The 18,853-nt window shown below is 56.8% G+C and overlaps 2 protein-coding genes across 2 annotated transcripts; one reads left to right on the forward strand and one right to left on the reverse strand.

Moving 5' to 3' along the window:
- Positions 1-4,297: 4,297 nt before the first annotated feature.
- PLSCR3 (phospholipid scramblase 3) lies at positions 4,298-9,564 on the forward strand. Its single transcript, XM_004713000.2, has 8 exons — positions 4,298-4,324; positions 4,557-4,735; positions 4,989-5,272; positions 5,359-5,401; positions 5,521-5,741; positions 5,954-6,115; positions 8,564-8,725; positions 8,905-9,564. The coding sequence occupies exons 2-8, from the start codon at positions 4,729-4,731 to the stop codon at positions 8,959-8,961; spliced, it is 936 nt and encodes a 311-aa protein (XP_004713057.1). The 5' UTR covers positions 4,298-4,324; positions 4,557-4,728; the 3' UTR covers positions 8,962-9,564.
- TNK1 (tyrosine kinase non receptor 1) lies at positions 9,533-16,868 on the reverse strand. The gene is made up of 13 exons (XM_004712890.2): positions 16,828-16,868; positions 14,717-14,895; positions 14,494-14,564; positions 14,196-14,384; positions 13,932-14,087; positions 13,534-13,817; positions 13,063-13,336; positions 12,308-12,402; positions 11,673-11,828; positions 11,425-11,504; positions 10,512-10,813; positions 10,333-10,428; positions 9,533-10,231 (listed from the first exon to the last, which is right to left on the reverse strand). The coding sequence occupies exons 2-13, from the start codon at positions 14,877-14,879 to the stop codon at positions 10,118-10,120; spliced, it is 1,980 nt and encodes a 659-aa protein (XP_004712947.1). The 5' UTR covers positions 14,880-14,895; positions 16,828-16,868; the 3' UTR covers positions 9,533-10,117.
- Between the last annotated feature and the right edge of the window lie 1,985 nt (positions 16,869-18,853).

The raw sequence follows: 18,853 nt of genomic DNA on the forward strand, positions 1-18,853 counted from the left end.
CACATTTGCTTATGCACCCATTTGTCTTCAGCGATCATATCATGGAGGTGAGCACACAATAATATGATATTTTGTTCTTTGATGCCTGATAACTGATCCCTTCGGCACCTTGTGATCACACAGGCTGATGTGCTTCTTCCATGTGGGCTTTGCTGCTTCTGAGCTAAATGGCCGCTTGTTTACCTTCAAGCCCTTAAGACCTCAGACACGCTATCTTGTGATAGCCGAGCACCATCAGCTTTCTTCACCACTTTTGCTTATTCACCCACTTTGTCTTCAGCAATTGTGTCAGGAAGGTGAGCATGATAGAATGCCAATTTAATAGATGAAATTATTCTTGCATTGAGGGAGTACTTGAATGGAGGCCCAATGTCCTTCTGCTACCTTAATACTAAACCTATAAATATATGCACATAGATCTATTTCCCCATCCTCATATATCAATATATTTGCATATGTAGATGTCTTCTAGACTGAAGAGGTGTTTTTTTTAAGCACTCCAGATGATCCAAGCTTGTGGCCAGAGTGGGACATGACCATTCCTGTCACATCTGTGCCCAGACCCTTCACTGGTCCACAAGACCACATGTGATCTAGCCTCCTGTGACCTCTGATCGCACCTTCTACCACTCTCTCCTCCTTCACTCCATCCCAGTCATACTGGCTTCTATTTTGTTCCTTAAGCAAGTTAAGGCACATGTCTGCCTCCAGGGTTTCCTCACTCTGTTTCCATGCTCCCTGGGTCTTTGCGCCTTTGCTCACCTACCATCTTCTGTGATGCCTTTTTCATCCACGCTATTTAACATCGTAGCTCCTTCCTCCCTGCTCTTGACCACTCGCAATCCTCATTTGCTTTAATTTTCTGTAGAGCACGTTCCCCATGTGACTTATGATGTCAGTGTCTTCTCCATCTCTTCTCTGCTAAATGGTAGGCTCAGTAGGGTGGAAGTTTGGAGCCCTTTTGTTTACTGCTGGATATTCCTAAAGAGGAGCCCTGGTCGCCTCGTGGAGATGTGTCGGGTTGCTAATCCAAAGGTCTTCAAATAGAAATTACCAGCTGCTCTTGGGGAGAAAGATGGAACAGTCGACTCCCATAAGGAGTTTCAGCCTTGGAGACCCCCAGGGGCAGTTCTGTCCTATCATATGGGGTCACTATGAGTCTGCATCAACTTGCAGCCTGAGGGCTTTGGAATATATTCCTTTTACCTCAAATGCTATCTGGCATGTAGTAGATGCTCAATAAGTCTGTTGAGGACTTACATTTCTGAAAGTGTGTGATTTGATGGATTCTGAAGCAGTATCAGATACTGTGAGATCCAGCCTCACATCCCAATGGGTCCTAACGGGCAGTTGTGTAATTGGAGGTAAGAACTTAAGAGACAGACAAAAGTTGGGGTGCTCACCTCTGCAATGCTTCAGGAGCCAGGTCCGCACAGGGAGTAAAATAATGTATCTCCAACATCAGTTTATATACTCTCAGGGCATGCAAGCCCCCCAGATTACAGGAAACCACATAGGTGACAAAATGGGCTGTACCCTAACCCTAAAGGTCCCCGAGTTTATTGGAGGAGTAACCTAACACCAATGCTTTGGCAGGTAAGGGGGAGTGACTGTCCCCTAAGCAGCAAGAGCAATAGCACATGTCTGCTTCTATACATAAAGCTGTAGGCTAAATAGCAATCAGCCATGTGTTGTAAGAGGTCACTTTAAGGCAGCACTATCTATGGGAGGCTAGAGTGGGGATTAATATTAATTATGAGAATGTGATTAGGACTCATCTCTAGGCCACAAGTGTGAAGGCCTCCCTCCACCCAGAATCTTAAAATATGAGACTAAATCATTTGTCCACATACACTCTCTTCCCAGTTCTCTGTTTCCCACAGGATACCAGAAGCAAAACCAGGCATTTTGGTCTGGCTCCTGACTGATGCTGGGGGAGGGGTGGACATAGGACAGAAGTGTCCCAAACCTGAATCTTGGTTGCTTCTGTTGGTGGCTTGTACTTCCATCTGCCTGGCTACCAGGAAGATATCTGGAGTCATCATAGACTATACACCTTGACATCTCACCCACCCACCAACTCCAACATAGTCTAGTTACTAGGCGTCCCCAAACTAAGGCCCGTGGGCCACATGCGGCCCACTGAGGACATTTATTTGGCCCGCCGGGTGTTTTTGTCCCGTTTGTTTTTTTACTTCAAAATAAGATATGTGCAGTGTGCCTAGGAATTGGTTCATAGTTTTTTTTAAACTATAGTCTGGCCCTCCCACTGGTCTGAGGGACAGTGAACTGGCTCCCTGTTAAAAAGTTTGAGGACCCCTGGTAGTATCTCTAAAATAGGCCACATCTCTTTGGGTCCACCACCACGACTTTAGCCCAATACACCATTGCTTCTTCCTCAGACGAAAGCCAACCACCTAGCCCTGGGGCCTCCCATTCTCCACATTGTGTAAATGGTCTCTCAAAACACAAGTCTGACCTTCTCCTTCAAGAGTCCTGGTGGGGTCACAGTGAAGCACCCCACTGCTAACTGCAGATTCAAAAATGCGAGCCTGCTAGGAGCTCCTTGGGGAAAGATGCGCCAGTCTGCACCCATAAAGATGTACAACCCTGGAAACGCTACTGCGGTGTGGGGTTACTATGAGTCTCAGACAACAGCTGACAACCATGGCCCGGCCTCTGTCAGGAGGCTCCTGCCGCCCCACAGGCCTAGTCTCAGCTCTCTGGAGACCCTCTGTTAAGGGTGGTGGCCTACTGCTCTTGACTACAGTTCCAGGGGCCTAGGGCTTTCTCAAATATGTGAGCAGTGACAGATTACTCAAAAAGCACAATTTCACCATTTTCACCGTACCTCTGCTTCTAGGTATGGCAGGTGTCTTTCCCAATTGGAAGGCTTTCTTTCCCAATTGGAAGGCACTTTCTGACAGAATCAAAACCGCCTTTCAAACTTACCATCCCTGACAGGGACGGAGTACCCAGTAAATGAGGTAAGCATGGGCTTGTTGTGCTTACTTGTGAATGCTTGCTTGTTGGTGATTCCGCCTCTGCCTGCGGGCCTGGGTGTGGGGTGCAGAGAACAGGCAGTGTGTTTATGGTGAACCCTTTATTATGGTGCACCCTTTATTCTCATACATGAAGACGCCTGGCAGGCTGGGCTTCTGGGGTGCAGGAGGCCTTCACCCTTGTGAGCTGGAGGTGAGTCCCAATCACATTCTCATAATTCATATTAATAATTAATAGTTCCCCACGATATCCTCCCATAATAGTGCTACCTTAAAGTTACCGCTTATAAGCACATGGCCGATTGCTGTGTGGCCGGCAGCTCTAACTAGAGAAGCAGACAATCTTTTACTCTCTCTTCTAGCCGTGACACCCAACCCCTCTTTAATCTCCCCTCAATGCAAGTATTAGGTTTCCTCACCTGTGAGCTCAGGGACTTTGATGTAGCTCGCACCCACCTTGTGACAACGACTGAATGTGCATAAGATAGCACAGGGTGTCTCTCTTCTCCCGGTTCCACATGGATCAGGAAGAAGAGCTGGGGTGAGCATGCGACCATAAAATGTGTCTGACTCCTTTATTGTCTTCTCTCTCCTATCTTCCTGCTCCTTTATGACTTTACCCTAATCTTGATACAGGATCGCTCTGGCCCTTCAGTTCTGGGAGGCTGGCTTCCTCTGACAACTGGGTTTAGGACCCTGGCGAAGGGACTCCTCCGGGAGGGAGGAAGCCTTCTCTGACCTGGCTTCCCTTTCTGGCCCTCAGTCTCACGCACGCTCACTGTGCACGCGGGTGGCAGCCTGTCTGTCACCCACTCTGCTGGGAGCACCAGTAAGGAAGGGCCAATCGCAAGGTGTCTATGTGGGTCACCGCTGAGTCAGGAAAGGCGACAGCAAGGTAGCCCCCTGGGCCCGAGAAAGGGGGCTGGAACCTGGCCCAGAAGCTGGAGTGGGGGTGTGGAGCCCGTTCCGCTGCGTCAGGGAGGCGCTGGCCGCCTGGGGAGGAAGGAGGAGCCCGGGGTTGGTTCCACATGGCCAGGCCCTTGTGTCCACCGGAGGGGCAGGGCGCTCTGGGCTGGCGTGGGTCGTGGGGCTGAGTGTCCGCGGTCCCGCTCCCCAGGAGACTCCTCTCTGCAGCTGCCATCTGAGCGGAAGAGGCGCGCAGGGTCTCGGGTCTGCGGCCCGACGGGGGAGCGCCGGGCCTCTTCTCTGCGCAGGTGCGCACCCTGGCCAGCAGGGGTGGGACGTGGACGATCGGGGGGCGGAGTCCAATCCTGGGCCCGCCTCCCCCAGCTCTTGGGAGCCCCGGAGTGCCCGGCACCTAGGTAATTCTGGGGGGTTCAGGTGAGCATGGGGCTGGAAGGGAGCCGGGAGGCCTCTCTGGGGGTCAGGCCGATGGTCTGACTGCGCCCCCTCCGTGTCCTGCCGTCCGGCCGGGCCGCCTCCGCGGAGCATGGGAGAACAAAGGGAGGGGGCGGTTCTGGGGCCCCTGAGGGAATCCGGGGTCCCAGGTACCTCGCCCCGCCCACTGACGCTTTCGGTTTCTCCTCGAGCCAGAGGCGCCGCCCACGGGACCCTGGGCCGGCGGGCTCGGCTGCCTCTCCGCGTTTGCCTGTCGGTCTTTGTGTCTGTCTGTCTGCGTGTCTGTCTGCCTATCTCCAAGCCGACCTCCGCTGCGAAAGCGAAGCGGCCCCGACTCCGACATCCCCTGGACCCCGGGCCCTGACCCATGGCAGGTAAGTGGGCACAGGCTGGAGGTCCCCGTTATCCCCCCCCACACCACAGACTGGGGAGCCGGGCGTTCAATACATCCTCCGGGAATGTGCTCGGACTGGCTTTGTGGGCCCCTCCCTTCCTCCGGGAAGCCGACAGCCCGCTCCCCCGCCCCATCTTTCCCATGTTAACCCCGCAGCCTCCTGGCCTGGCATGGACGGGGAGGGGATGGGATCGCGGACCTTTGCCCCCTAATCTTCACCTCTGTTTCCACAGGCTACTTGCCCCCCAAAGGCTACGACCCTTCGCCTCCACCTCCCTACCCTGTGACCACCGCGTACCCGGAGCCAGCGCTGCATCCTGGGCCCGGGCAGGCGCCAGTGCCCGCCCAAGTGCCTGTACCCGTGCCCGCCCAAGTGCCTGTACCCGTGCCCGCCCAAGTGCCCAACCCCGCACCAGGCTTTGCTCTCTTCCCCTCGCCCGGCCCTGTGGCCCCAGGGCCTCCCGCACACTTCTTGCCACTGCCTGGGGTGCCTTCTGGACTTGAATTCCTGGTGCAGGTAAGTGAGCGAGAGGCAGGGGTGACAGGGAGCCGGTTGTCCAGGCCAGCCAGCTGACGTCGGGGGGGCCCCTATGCTCGTTCTAGATTGACCAGATCTTGATTCACCAGAAGGTTGAGAGAGTGGAAGGTGAGTGGAGGCCAACAGCTGAGGAGCTTGGGCCCCGAGATGCGGGCTGGTCTGGTGGGCTCTAGGGCCATGCCCCTATTGGCACCAGGGCCTCAGCGAGACTCTTGTCTCCCTGGCAGCGCTCCTAGGCTGGGAAGCCTGTAACCGGTATGAACTACGCTCAGGGGCAGGGCAGCCTCTGGGCCAGGCGGCCGAGGAGAGCAACTGTTGCGCCCGCCTCTGCTGTGGTGCCCGTCGGCCGCTGCGTGTCCGCCTGGTGGACCCTGGGGACCGAGAAGTGCTCCGCCTGCTCCGCCCACTCCATTGTGGATGCAGCTGCTGCCCCTGCGGCCTCCAAGAGGTGGGCGGGCAGGGGTGGGGCTGAGGAGGGGCTGGGGTAGGTGGCTGGGTGGGGTGTGGTTCCATTGTGCATAGAGGGTTTGTGGGGATGGGAGGGCTGAGGGGAAGGCTGGGTGCAAGGGATAGAACCAGGGCGGGTGGGGGTGGTAGCTTGGACCAGGGAACTCTGACTTGACAGTGAGTGACCCTGTGTGTGTCCCCCCCCCACCCCAGATGGAAGTGCAGGCTCCACCCGGCACCACCATTGGCCATGTACTACAGACCTGGCATCCCTTCGTCCCCAAGTTCTCCATCCAGGATGCCGATCGCCAGACTGTCCTGCGAGTGGTGGGGCCCTGCTGGACCTGTGGCTGCGGCACAGACACCAACTTTGAGGTATAAGGCAGGGCCACCTCCGTGACCCAAACTGGCAGCCCCCACGAGTCAGGATAGCCAGTCTTGTGCAGCTCATCCCTCCAAATTCACTGCCATTCCTACAGCCTCCATTTGGAAATGGATGGCTCCGTGGTCTTCCAAAGGCATGGCAAAGAAGGTTTCATCTTAAGAACTAAAGCCGATTGTTACCCACAGCTCTGTGTTGTTGAGGAACATCTGAGGGCAGCTTGGCTTTAGGGAGAAGGTGGTTGAGTTTGAGGTAGGCTGGGCCCTCGTTACTGCTGTACATAATTCCCTGAGCCAAGGCCTAGGGACAAGCACTCACCTCAAAGGTTAACCCAGAAGTCCTGGAATCGGGTGACATCCTTCGCATTATGTATTCGTGTTACCAACCTGGAGCTTAGAGTGCTCAAGTGGTGAGACCTGGGAAGCACTTTCTTTGATTTCTAGAAGGGAAAGCCATCCGGCAGACCCTTGAGTTCTTTAAGAGCTCATTACCTCAACAGGTAGGGGAGAGGCAGCAGGTATAATCCAGCCGGCTTTCTAAAGCTTCAGATGAGGCACCCTGCCCACTTTTAACATTGAATCACCCGGAGGGCTTCTGTAATGGGAACTGGGTGAGCTCTGGCTGGGAAGGTGGCCACTTTGGGTTCTTATAGGACCTGTCTTTTTACATAATCATGAATGGTTCATACTTGAGATTGCACTCTTGGCACCACTGGGCTGACTGCCTGGGATAGACAGGCCCTGCCCAACCTGGGGCTGGGCTGCACCAAGTGCCCGGGAGCTATGGGACAGTGGAGGAAGAGGACAAAGGACATCAAAGGGGCTTCTACTTTAGGTCCAGTCCCTGGGAGATAAGCAGAGGAAAGGGCCCCTGGTGTCTTTGTGCATTCCAGCCACACTGGCGGGGCTTCTTGCTGCTGGGCTCGGGGTGGAAATCATAGTCCTCAGGGACCAATTCATGGCTGCCCCCTCTCCTCTCCCCTAATCGATGGGTTTGAATCCCCTCTAGCTGCAGTTTGCATGCAATGTTGAGTCGGGTCCTCACTGGTTTTCAAATTGGAGAAATGTTGGGTCTACTCCTGGGGCAGACGCAGAGTCCCTCTGTGGTACAAGTGATAAATAAACATATTCAGCTGCTAATAGAAAGATCTGGTGATCTGCTTCCAAACTCTCAGCCACTGGAAACCTGATGGAGCCACAGTTCTGCGCTCCCCCCGCACCCCACTCTCTCCATGCAGACCCAACCCAGTGGCAACTGGTGTGGTTTTGGGTGGGAAGGTGGAAACAGCCCTCCCTCACAGGGCCTGGGTGGCTGGTGGAGGGCAGCCAGCACTGCAGCAGTCTTGCCCTCTCGGGCAGGCTCCTTGGTGAAGGACATAAGCGACACCATGGCAAGTGACAGGGACACTGGAAACCGGAGCAATCCTAGCAACCAGCCATCCCCTGAGGGGATCAGACTCTATCCTTGTTTCCCTTTCTCCCACCACTGACGCCCAGCCACGTCTCCTACAACTTTTGGAGAGCAACAGACTCCAGTTGGAATGCCCGTTTTGCACACACTTGCCTTGCGACCTAGGCCGCCCTGATTTCCCTGGTTCTCATATGGAAATCCAAGGTTGGGGGGAAATCACTGTGCCTGGTGGGGTAGTGGTTACTCATTCCGCTGCAATCCACAAGGTCAGCAGGTCAAAACCTCCAGCTGCTCCTTGGGAGAAAGACGAGGATTTTGCTCCTGGCCTATCAGGGTGGCTATGAAGTTGGTTTTTTGGAGTAGTTGGTGTAGTGATTTGGGCTGAGATCCAGATGGTTGGCAGTTCAAACGCACCAGCAGCTCTTCAGATGAAAGACTGGGCTTTCTACTCCTGTAAACTCCTGTTTGCAGACGCAGAAGCTCATAGGGGGTCGCTATGAGTCAGCATTGACTCGACAGCAGAGAGTTTGTGGGGTTTTTTGGGCTGGTGTAGTGATTATGCATTGGGCTGCTAACCGCAAGGTCAGCAGTTTGAAACCACCAGCTGCTCCGAGGGCAGAAGCTCATAGGGGGTCGCTATGAGTCAGCATTGACTCGACAGCAGAGAGTTTGTGGGGTTTTTTGGGCTGGTGTAGTGATTATGCATTGGGCTGCTAACCGCAAGGTCAGCAGTTTGAAACCACCAGCTGCTCCGAGGGAGAAAGAAAAAACATTCTCCTCCCGGAAAGAGTTACTGTTCTACTTTGGCCTGTAGAGCTACCATGAGTCTGAGTCCACTGGATGGCAGTGAGTTTGGCTTTCTGAGGGACTGAAAGGTACTTTTTAAAAGACCTAATGTTGAGGTTCAGGCCCAGGCAGTTAAGAGTGAGAGCACTCAATGGTGCTAGGGGCCTGAGAGTGGAGACAGGTGGGAGTGGTCACCTCCTCCCCAGTTGGTCTCCTCCGCCCCACCCCCACTCCCCTCCTGGCAGGTGAAGACCCGAGATGAGTCTCGCAGTGTGGGCCGCATCAGCAAGCAGTGGGGCGGCCTGCTCCGGGAGGCCCTCACGGATGCAGACGACTTTGGCCTCCAGTTCCCGGTGGATCTCGACGTGAAGGTGAAGGCTGTGCTGCTGGGAGCCACGTTCCTTATTGTGAGTGGCTGCACACACACACACACACTCTCTCTCTCTTTACCCTTTGCTTCGAACTTGGAGCTCTGTGCACTTCCTGGCCTACCTGCAGGGCAGTGGGTGGGGGCTTGGGGTAGGAACCTGGCTTGTGGTCGCTGAGCTCAGCTGCCTGTCCTGCTAACAGCATATCCTCCCCACAGGATTACATGTTCTTTGAGAAGCGAGGCGGTGCCGGACCCGCCGCCATCACCGGCTAGAGGTGGCTTCACGGGAGGAGACCATCACCAACAGAATTCGATGGTCACCAGCTCTGGCTGGTCTGCTTCTGTCCTCCACGGAGAGGCTGGGGGCCACGTGCAGTGCGCTATCCCTGCCCTGCTTCTCTGGCCTCCTTCACCTGTGGCCTCCGCAGAAGGGTGTGTACAAGAGCCCTTTCTCTGCTCCCCTCCACCGCTGCATAGCTTTTACCACGCCCTCCCTCCGTCCCCTCCCCTTCTGGGGCCTCAGTTCCTCAAGAGGCCTTTGGGAACCAGGACTTTGGGGTGTTCTGACAGAGCTGGTGCAGAGGAGGGTAAACCGCACCAAAGACTAGCAGGCGGGACCGCCCCTCCCCTGCATGAGCTTGGCCAATCAGTTCAGCCTCCTCCAGAGGACAGCACTTTGAGGGGACTCTGCTTCCCCCATGAACAGCTGTAGGGGTTGGGCCCTAATGCCAACCTCTCCTTCCTGTTGGGCCCCGCCCACAGCTGGTGCTTGCTGCAGCTTCCTGTGCCTTATTTAACCACCTCTTCCTTCCCTCGCCCTGGAAGGAGGCTACATCTTTGTATGTTCTGTCCATATAAACTTTATAACGTTTTGAACATTGGAAGATGTATGTCATGGGGGCAGGGGCGTAGGAGAAAGAGTCTGTGCAAAGACAAAACATGACGGGCTGCCTGGCCCTCCCCATAATACACGGCACCAGGATCAACGGCCCTCGAGTCCAGAGGAGCAGGGTTTCCTCACCACGCTGGTCCTGGACAAGCCAAGGCAGTTGGGGCCACGGGACCCACGTCAACAGAACCTCGTCCGTCCTCCAGGATGGCTCTTCCCATGACCCACGCAACCACAGCCTCCATGCATGGCGTGTAGCAGCTCTGTTCCTCCGACTCCTCCTCTTGGTTGGCAGTGTTGTGGGCAGCGTGGACTACATACAACCTGCTCTGGCCCAGCCAGGGACCCGAGCCCTCAGAGGTCCAGGGGAGCGAGGAAGCACTGGCCAGCGGCAACCCTAGGCTCCTGTACCTGCCTGCAGCGAATCTTCCCGCAGTGGGAGTCCGCCTCTGCCAGGCGCATGCTCTGCTTAGCCACACAGGGCCAGGTGCCAAAGGTCCCAGGCGTTAAGGGCTGGTGTCCTTTCCCAAGGGGCAGCACTCAGGGCCGCGCCAGGACGTAGCGGCTGGCGGCTGAGAGGTCCCAGTGGTAATGCTCCAAGATGTGGCGGCAGTCAGCCCTGGAGCGGCTGCTCAGGTGGAATAGCTGATCTACCTGTGGGGCCAGGAGAGTAGGCAGGCTGAGCTAGCTGCCCCGGGGCAGGGGCAGGGGCAGGGGCAGGGGAGGAAGGAGCTGAGGAGAAAGGCTGGCTCTACCTTGAGGTTCTGGATGGCAGAGGTCACATCTCCCCCTGTGGTTCTCAGTGCATCCCGGCACTCCTGGTGGGTGACTCCGTGCACACTGAGCTCCACCTTGGGGAGAAAAAGCTACCTCAGGGCCCCACTCTAATCCCGCAGCCCCTTTTGGATGTGGGGCCACTCCGGGCAGGTCTCACCTCTACTATCCTCCTCTGCAACTCGGGGTCCAGCAGGCGGCCTCCAGGGGGCCCTGCGGCTTTGTTGGCTCCAGCTGCTCCCCTGGGGTGGCTGTGGAGGGGTTCTCTTTGGGGCCGGGGTGGCTGCATGCTGGGGGACAATCTGAACTGAGAGGAAGAGCTGGAGGCCAAGGGTGGACGGGGTGGCAGGGCTGGGGGTCCCTCCGGCCCAGTTCTGGCATGTCGAAGTTCAGGGGGACTTGAGCCACCTCCTGTGGGGCGAGGGCCCAGGGACAGAACTGACTCCAAGCTCTTGGACAGACCTGCGGAGTTGCGAAAGGGACCATGTGAGAAGAGACCCCAGAAGCCCATCCCTGCCGTCTCAGGCCCTGTCCTGCCAGCCTGCTGGGCCCTGCTAGATGGCTCTGTGAGCACGCACAGATGAGCCCCTGGTCTGTTTTAAAAGGGGTCCGTGTGTCAGGCAGGCCAACAACACAGCAGAACAGACTCAGCAGGGAGGGCATGGGAGGGGAGGAGAGGGCTGGGCCCGCCCCAGCCCTGAGAGCGGGCAATACTCTCAGCAGGGGGCCTTTGTCCCTGAAGCAAGACCTTAAAGCAGCGGTTCTCAACCTGTGGGTTGTGACCCCTTTGGGGTCCAACGACCCCTTCACAGGGGTCGCCCAATTCGTAACAGAAGCAAAATGACAGTTATGATGTAGCAATGAAAATAATTTTATGGTTGGGGGGGTCACCACGACATGAGGAACTGTATGAAAGGGTCGTGGCCTGAGGAAGGTTGAGAACCGCTGCCCTAGAGTATAGCTAGGAAGCCAGCAGGCAGACTGACGAAAGCACTGGAGGCCAGTGCTTCAGGGCAGGAGTGGAGACTGGCTCATATCTCCGACCTGGTGGCCGGTGCCTGCTGCATACCCACCTCTCATGCTACGCAGGGGCATCTTCCTTCTCTGGCCCTGTGCTGGAGGTAGCTCCTCAAGCTTGACCTTGGCTCTGTCCCTGTGGGAGAATGACCCAGTGTCCCCTCTCTGGCCTGCCAAGGAACCAAGATCCAGGCCAGAAGCTCGATTGGGGAGGCCAGTGCAGCCTCACCTCTGGACTCCTCCCCAGGCTTCCCTTCAGGAGGAGTTGCTGGACTTGGGCCCTCCGACCCAGCTCGCCCCTCACCCGTTGGCGCTGCCCCGGCGTCGCTGGCCCTGTGCCGGGGAGCCTCTGTGCACTGGGCTGGCGGTTGGTGGCTCTGCCAATGTAATTGCTGAGGCGGGGAAGCTGCCCACTTTGAACGTTTTTCCATTCTGGCCTTTCCAGGTGGTGGAGTCCGAGCTGTGGAAGGAGGGGCTTATGAGGGCAGAGTGGGAACAGGAGAGCCCACCCTCCCTTTCCCAAGCTGGGACGGGACTGTGGAGCTGTACAGCAGGGGTGAGTGATGGGGAGTCTTTTTCTCAATAACACAAAAAACTGTTTAGGCCACCTGTGGTTTCAGCAGAGACCAGGATTGTGACAATTTCCTCAGGGCCCCGGGGGGTAACAAAAGAGACCACAGAGTCCCAAACTTCTTTGGCCTAATGCTTCCTTTTCAGGGGAAAAAAAATTACTGAGTGTTCCCCCAACCCCCGTGTCCAGTGAAAGACGTTTATACGGTAGCCCATCATCCCGGATAAAGTGTAGGAATCTGCTTTTGCAGCCTCCTGGATTGTGGCAGCCACCTGCAGGGGCTATCACCCACAGTGGGAAACAGTGGAATAGACAGGGGATCATGGTTCAAAGGAGCAGGGCAGATGCACAGAAGGAACGATGCTCACCTGCCCTCGATGATGGTGATGGGATCACCAAGCTCCATCCTCAGGGCACCAGGCTCTGTGACAGCCCTCACACAGTGTCCCTCCGGGGGCCAGGCCTGCGGAGACAGGAAGGGAGGGGCCTGACTTGCAGTCCAGTTGTAAGGGTCATATGGACAGCACAGATGAAGGAACTCTCCCTGGTGTGTGTGGCTGCCAATCAAAGGCCTGCCTGGTGTGTCCTGTGTTGGGTCTATAGGGTAGGACTCACTGCCCCTTCAGGTTTAGTCCAATGGGGGAGGAAGGCATGGGTCCATGCCAAGCTAGGCACAGCCCAGGGGTCAAGGAGAAACCTGACCCTTCGGAGGGGAACCAAGGGAACTCTAGGTAAGTCACTTCAACTGACCGTGCCTCCGTGGGCCCATCTGTAAAACTGAGCTGATGACGGTGACCCCCCAGGGTTGACAAGAGGATTAAATGAGATGCACGCGAAGCGCTCAGCGTCGCAGCTGACACAGATCAAGTGCCGGAGGATACTTGCTGCTGGTTAACAGCCACACATCCCTCCGTGGCACAGCCCGGCTCCCGCAGCCTCTTCAAGCGTACTTCCCCCTCCCACGCTGACCTTCCTGTAGCGCCCTGAGCTCCCCACAGCTAGGGCCCCAAGGGGTTTTGTTCAGAGGCCAGCACAGCGATCAATACGTGGGTCTGTACTGGAACCCAACTGGGGGCGAAGGAAAGGGAAGGGAGGCTGTGTTTGGGGAAGGAGGGGTCCCCACCTCTTGGAGCAGACGCTCCAGGTGGGTAAAGCTAGGCCGGTCAGCAGGGTAAGGGGCCCAGCAGCGCAGGGCTAGGGTGTAAAGGGCCCGGGAGCAGAGCGGGGGCCTGGGCAGCCGGGCGCAGTCCTTCTCCAGGCGATGCAGGATGAGGTAGGGTGGGAGGCCTGCCCAGGGCTCCTCACCCCCAGAGAACATCTCCCACAGCGTCACCCCAAACATCCACACGTCTGAGGCGGAAGAGAAGGCCCCTTGGCGCAGACTTTCTGGGGCACACCTGTGGAAAAGGTATTGAAGGGCGTGAGATAAGGAAGAGCCCCTTAGGGTTCCCACCTCCCTCTGAGCGCCCCTGTGGTGCTCCCCAAGTCTGCCCTGCGCTGACCCCTCTGGTCCCAGCCTCCCATGCCAAGCCCATAACGATTGCCCTTCGGCCCCGCCCATGCACCCGGCTCCACCCATTGCCCCGCCCCTCACCAGGCATAGGGGATGAGGCGTGGCCCGCCCATGACGTAGCGCCCCCGGGCACCGCCCAGCGGCCGCACCAGTCCGAAATCCGCCACCTTGATGGTGCGCGGCGTGGCCATCAGCAGGTTGCGCGTGGCGAGGTCTCGGTGTACCAGCCCGCGGGCTGCCAGGTAGGCCATGGCCCCTGCCAGCTGCCGCAGGAAGAGGCAGAGCAGGGACACGGGCAGCGGGGGTGCAGGCGCCGGGGCCGTGAGGCGGGTGTGCAGAGAGCCCAGCGGTGCCAGCTCCATGACCTGGGGGAGCACAGCACTGTGGGAGCCGTTCCCAGTGAGCCACTCAGCCTCCAGTGACACGCCACCAGCGCCAAGCTGTTGGGGGACCTGGGGGGGCGGGTTGGTTTTACTCACCATCTGCAAGGGCTGGCCCAGGACGAGTCCGTGCAGTCGCAGCACGTGGGGGTGCTCCAAGTTCATCATGACTGACACCTCTCGGAGGAAAGCCCCCAGCTCGTCTCCCATGGGTCCTCCCGCACCCACCCGGAGGGACTTGACAGCGACTGGGACCTAGGGAGAGGAGACCAACAGGCATGTTGGGGAATGGCTATGGGGAGGGGGTGGGACGCAGGGAAGAGACTGCCTGCGACGCTGGCCAGGGGCTTCCTGGGCACTCACGCTCTTGCCACCGGGCAGCATCCACAGTCCTCGATGCACCACACCAAAGCAGCCGGAGCCCAGCAGCTCCCTTCTGCACACAGCACCTTCTGGGATCAGACACTTGAGGCCCCCCTCAGGTTCAGCAGGGTACAAAGGGCTCTCTGGGGGTGGAGGAGTCTCCTGCTCAGGGACAAGCCCCCCAAGGATCTGAAAAAGGAGAAATCAGAGTATGCCCAGGGACAGACACCTCCCCCATACTGAGCTCCACCCTGCCCAGAGGCCCTGTAAGTGCCCCCCTTCTCCCCACCAAACACACCTTGTAGACCCAGTTCTTGGACTTGAGCCCAGAGCGGTGCTTCTTTAGGGCTTCAGCCAGTCTGCGCTGGGCTGGAAGAGACGGAATCAGAGGACTGGGACTGGGGACCAGGGTGCTGAAGAATTTGCAGGCCAGAAAAAGGGTAGAGGGGAGGGTGTTGGGGAGGGGTGTGGAGTTGTTTGGGGAGGGGGAGGCCAAGGACTTCAAGGTGGGAGGGTCTCACCAGGGCGGCCCATTCCAATGCCATCCAGGTCCTGGGGCCTTACAAAGTCAAAGTGTTCCGGCAGGGTGACATTCAGTTCCTCCAGCATGGGTCGGTAAAACTGGGCCAGCTGGATGCCCCTGAGCAGCTGCAGTAGCCATAGAGAACTCTGCTCTGGGAGCATGTCTGCAGAAAGGACCCTGCCAGAGAGAGGGTCTCACTCAAACCCCACTTAGGTACAGCAGGAGGGAAATGATCAGAAACAGCCAGGACCCTGTGGTTCATACACACAAGGCTCCTTTCCCAGAGAACTCCCTCCTCACCACCACAGGTAGAACCCCCTCTCCTCACACCTGGAACTTGAGTACACTCCCTGGGTGGTGCAAATGGCTGAGTGCCCAGGACCAACTGGACAGTTGTTGGAGATTTGCATCCGCGCAAGAAAGGCCTGGTGGTCTACTTCTGAAAAATCGGCCACTGGGAACCTTTTTTGTTGTTATTTTTTTTTAACCATTTTATTGGGGGCTCCTACAGCTCTTATCACAAGCCATCCATCCACCCATTGTGTCAAGCACATGTGTGCATATGTTGCCCTCATTGTTTTCCAAATGTTTTCTTTCTACTTGAGCCCTTGGGATCAGCCCCTCACTGGAAACTTTATGCTCACAGTCCTACTCTGACACACACAGGTCAACTAGATGGCAATGGGGTTTGGGGTTGCTTGCCTATACTACAGAGTCAAGTGATGCTGTCCCCACCCCACCCCACCCCATTTCCTGAGACAATATGGTGGGCTACTTCTGTAACCCCTATGAGTGCCCTTTTACACCTGAGCAACCCAGATTCACATTTGCTTACATACACCTGAGCCACCACCACCACTCCACCCCCCTCCTCAGACGTGAGCCCTTTTGGTCTACCACACCATATGAGGGGGCTTCAAAAAGTTGATGGGAAAATGCCAGTACTTTTCATTCCATTTTCCCACGAACTTTCTGCAGTCCCCTTTTGGTATGGACACTGGGAGATATTCAGGTAGGCTAACCATACTACCGCTCAGCCATGCAGGCACACACACATGCACATACACAAAAGACATGATAGTCTGCCACATCCATGTAAGGAGACATACCAAATCAAACCAAACTCACTGTGAGTTGATGCCAATTCACAGCGACCCTCTAGTACAAGGTAGACCTGCCCTGAGTGTGTCTAAGACCGTAACTATCTATGGGAGTAGAAAAAGCCCCTTCTTTCTCCCAAGGAGCTGCAGGTGGCTTTGAACTGCTGATCTGGTGGTTAGGAGCCCAACTCGTAACCGCTATGCTCATCACCAGGGTTCCTAAGGAGACATACAGCTATGGAGAAACTCATGAGCATGGGACTGATCTGTTTTTCCAGGACTCACGACTTTTCGGTGTTAGGCAGGGCTCCACCTTTATCACTTTTCTCACTTTTCTATCACTCTCTCTTAGAGGAAAATACAATCTTCGAGTTTTCCTTTTCTGACAGGTTCTGCCTTGCACAGCTTTTACTGTATCAACGGTTGATACAGTAACCCTCAAGGCTGAGACACACCAGGATCCTGACACAACCAACACGCCTGGGTTTACTGCCGCACCCCTCTTGCACACCTGTGCTTGAGACATGAAAGTTCACTGCTTCACGCACCTGAGATGATCGGGTCCACAGAAACACCTAAGACGACAAGGTACAGTGTTCACACACACCTGCGCTAAGCAGGCACGGTGACGCCCAGGGACACTGCCTTTTAGACAGGGCCAACCAAGGCCGTGTTGGAAATCCCAGCAGGCGTTTGTGATAGGCGGCTAAGTGTAGGCCCGCCCTGGGCTCAGGCATTGCCGAAAGAACCACCGTCGGTTGTTGCCAGGTGCACAGTCCCATCCACACCCACCTGAGCTCAGCGCCAGGTATACAGAGCCCTGCCCGCACACCTGAGTCACCCCCGTAACCTGACTGCAAGGCAGTTCCACCAACCTTTGATAAATACGGCTCTAAGCTTTCCAGTACTGGCTGCCCCCGGACACACACTTAGACACACCTGGGCCTCTCCTCCATTTCCCCCCTACTTGGGTTCCATGAGAGCAAGAACGGAAGATAGGCACCCTTACCGGCAGCCGCAGCCGGGCAGGAATCAGCGTGAGAGGGGAGGGAGCATTGGTCCCTGGAGATCCAGGACCACGGTTCTGGAAAGGACTCCAGGTGAGTAGGGGGATCCAGGAGACCCAGCCCCCGTGGACGCGTCCCGAGCGACGGCTGATTGGCCGGCCGGCCTGCCACCCCACCCCCCACCCCAGCTCCGGCGTCTAGCGGCGCTGGGACCCTCACCTGGCGAAGGCGGAAGCGGCAGCTGCGGAGCTGCCCCGCTGCCCGGAGTAAATCCCAGGGAGGGCGGGGCGGGTGGCCGCTGGGGGCGGGACCTGGCGACGGGCCGGGCCGCTGGCGTGGCGCCCCGAGCCCCGAGGGGGACTCGGGGTGGGTGACTAACGGACCTTCCCCCTACTCCAGGCGACTGGTTCCCAGAGTAGGAGAAATGGCCCCCACCCGCCTTCTCTCTGCTGGCCCTTTCTTCCCTCTGGGAGCCTTCTCGAAAGAGCCTTGCACACCTTGCACACCTTGGACTTTGCTCCGAAGACTCCTCCCCTGCCATGTCCCGCTCCCCCAAGCCCTGGTCCACCTAGCTCCGCTTGAGCTATAGGAAGGGGCTTCCCCTGGTTTGGTGGTGGTGGTGGTGGGGAGATATTCATTATCTTCCCGTTCTCCCCGCCCCCTCACCCCATGAACTTTTGGAAGCCCCTGGCATCTATACAGAGTCCAGAAGTTCCATGCCACCTAAGGGTGTCTGGAAGAAAGGGCTCCTGGTGACCCACTTCCAAAACATCCAAACACCCAAACAAACTCACTGCCATCCAGCGAGCCCGTGCCCCCTCACAGCGACCCCCTTGTGGGTTTCCGAGACTCACTATGGACAGGAGTAGAAAGCTTGGGCCGGCTGGTGGCTTCTCCACTGCAGACCAAGAGGATCGCAGTCCAACCATCAGCCCTGGCAAACCCCACGTGGAGCAGTTCGACGGATGGATTGCATCACCTCCGAGGCAACTGGGTCTGTTTTAGAGCACCCCCTCGCCGCCCCCCCCCCCTCAATTGTATCTTCAACTTGGAAGTTTTGCAGGGCCTTAGACGCTTGGCTCCCTCCTCCTCCTCCTCGGCGGAGGCCATTCCTAGGTCCTGAGAATGTCGAGCTGAACTGGACACATAGCCCTTGCTTTCTAATGTGTCCTCGTATTCTCTTAACCAATGGAAGTAGGCGGGGCAAGGCAGGGGACTCCCTTTGCAAACGAACCGGGGATCCATGAGGGGTTGATACTGGACAGGAAGTCAGCTTCCCGCAGAGACAGAGTCTAAGCTGGAAACAATTGCCCTGTGAGTGTTGTGGGCAGAGAGAAAAAACAAACGAACACTTCAGCAGAAGTTTCCCAGGGTGGCCCATATGGGAGGTCTGAAGGGAGGGGTGCTTCTGAGTGATTCGTAGCCCCACCCTGGCTTCAGACTGAACAGGCATCCGTTTTTTTGGTGAGCCAGGCCGGCTGCCATGCCTCAGGACACCTTTCCCCATCACAGATAACTCCTGGCTTCATTTGGTTATAAGAGCCTCTTCAGACAGGCAGCCTCTGATGACCTCAGGTCCCGGCCTGCCGATCCCTGGCGTGAGCCTACAGTCTGCAGCTCTGGAAAAGGGCATACTCTCTCTTCTTACTGTAAATCCCAGACAGTTAACTGCCAGTCTTGGAGACCTAGTCTGTTTCCTTCAAGGAAGAATGTATGAACCCAAGCAGCTGCCTGCTGTCCCCAGAGCCCCTGGGAGGAAAAAGGCCTCTCTGTCTGGTGGCCAAGAGGTTATGTTGGGCTGCTAACTGCAAGGTCAGCAGTTTGAAACCAGCAGCTGCTCCTTGGGAGAAAGTTGGGACTTTCTACTCCAGTAAAGAGTGTCAGTCTCGGAAACTCACAGGGGCAGTTCGACCCTGTCAGGTAGGGTGGCTGTGAGTTGGCATCCACTCGAGGGAAGTGAGCAGATATCTGGGTAAACACACAGGATGTTCCAGCACTGGCAGTAGCCTCTTCACAGCATGGTTCCGT

Source organism: Echinops telfairi, unplaced genomic scaffold, assembly GCF_000313985.2.
Source record: "Echinops telfairi isolate 266 unplaced genomic scaffold, ASM31398v2 ScPeMD7_2010;HRSCAF=2546, whole genome shotgun sequence".
NCBI lineage: Eukaryota > Metazoa > Chordata > Mammalia > Afrosoricida > Tenrecidae > Echinops > Echinops telfairi.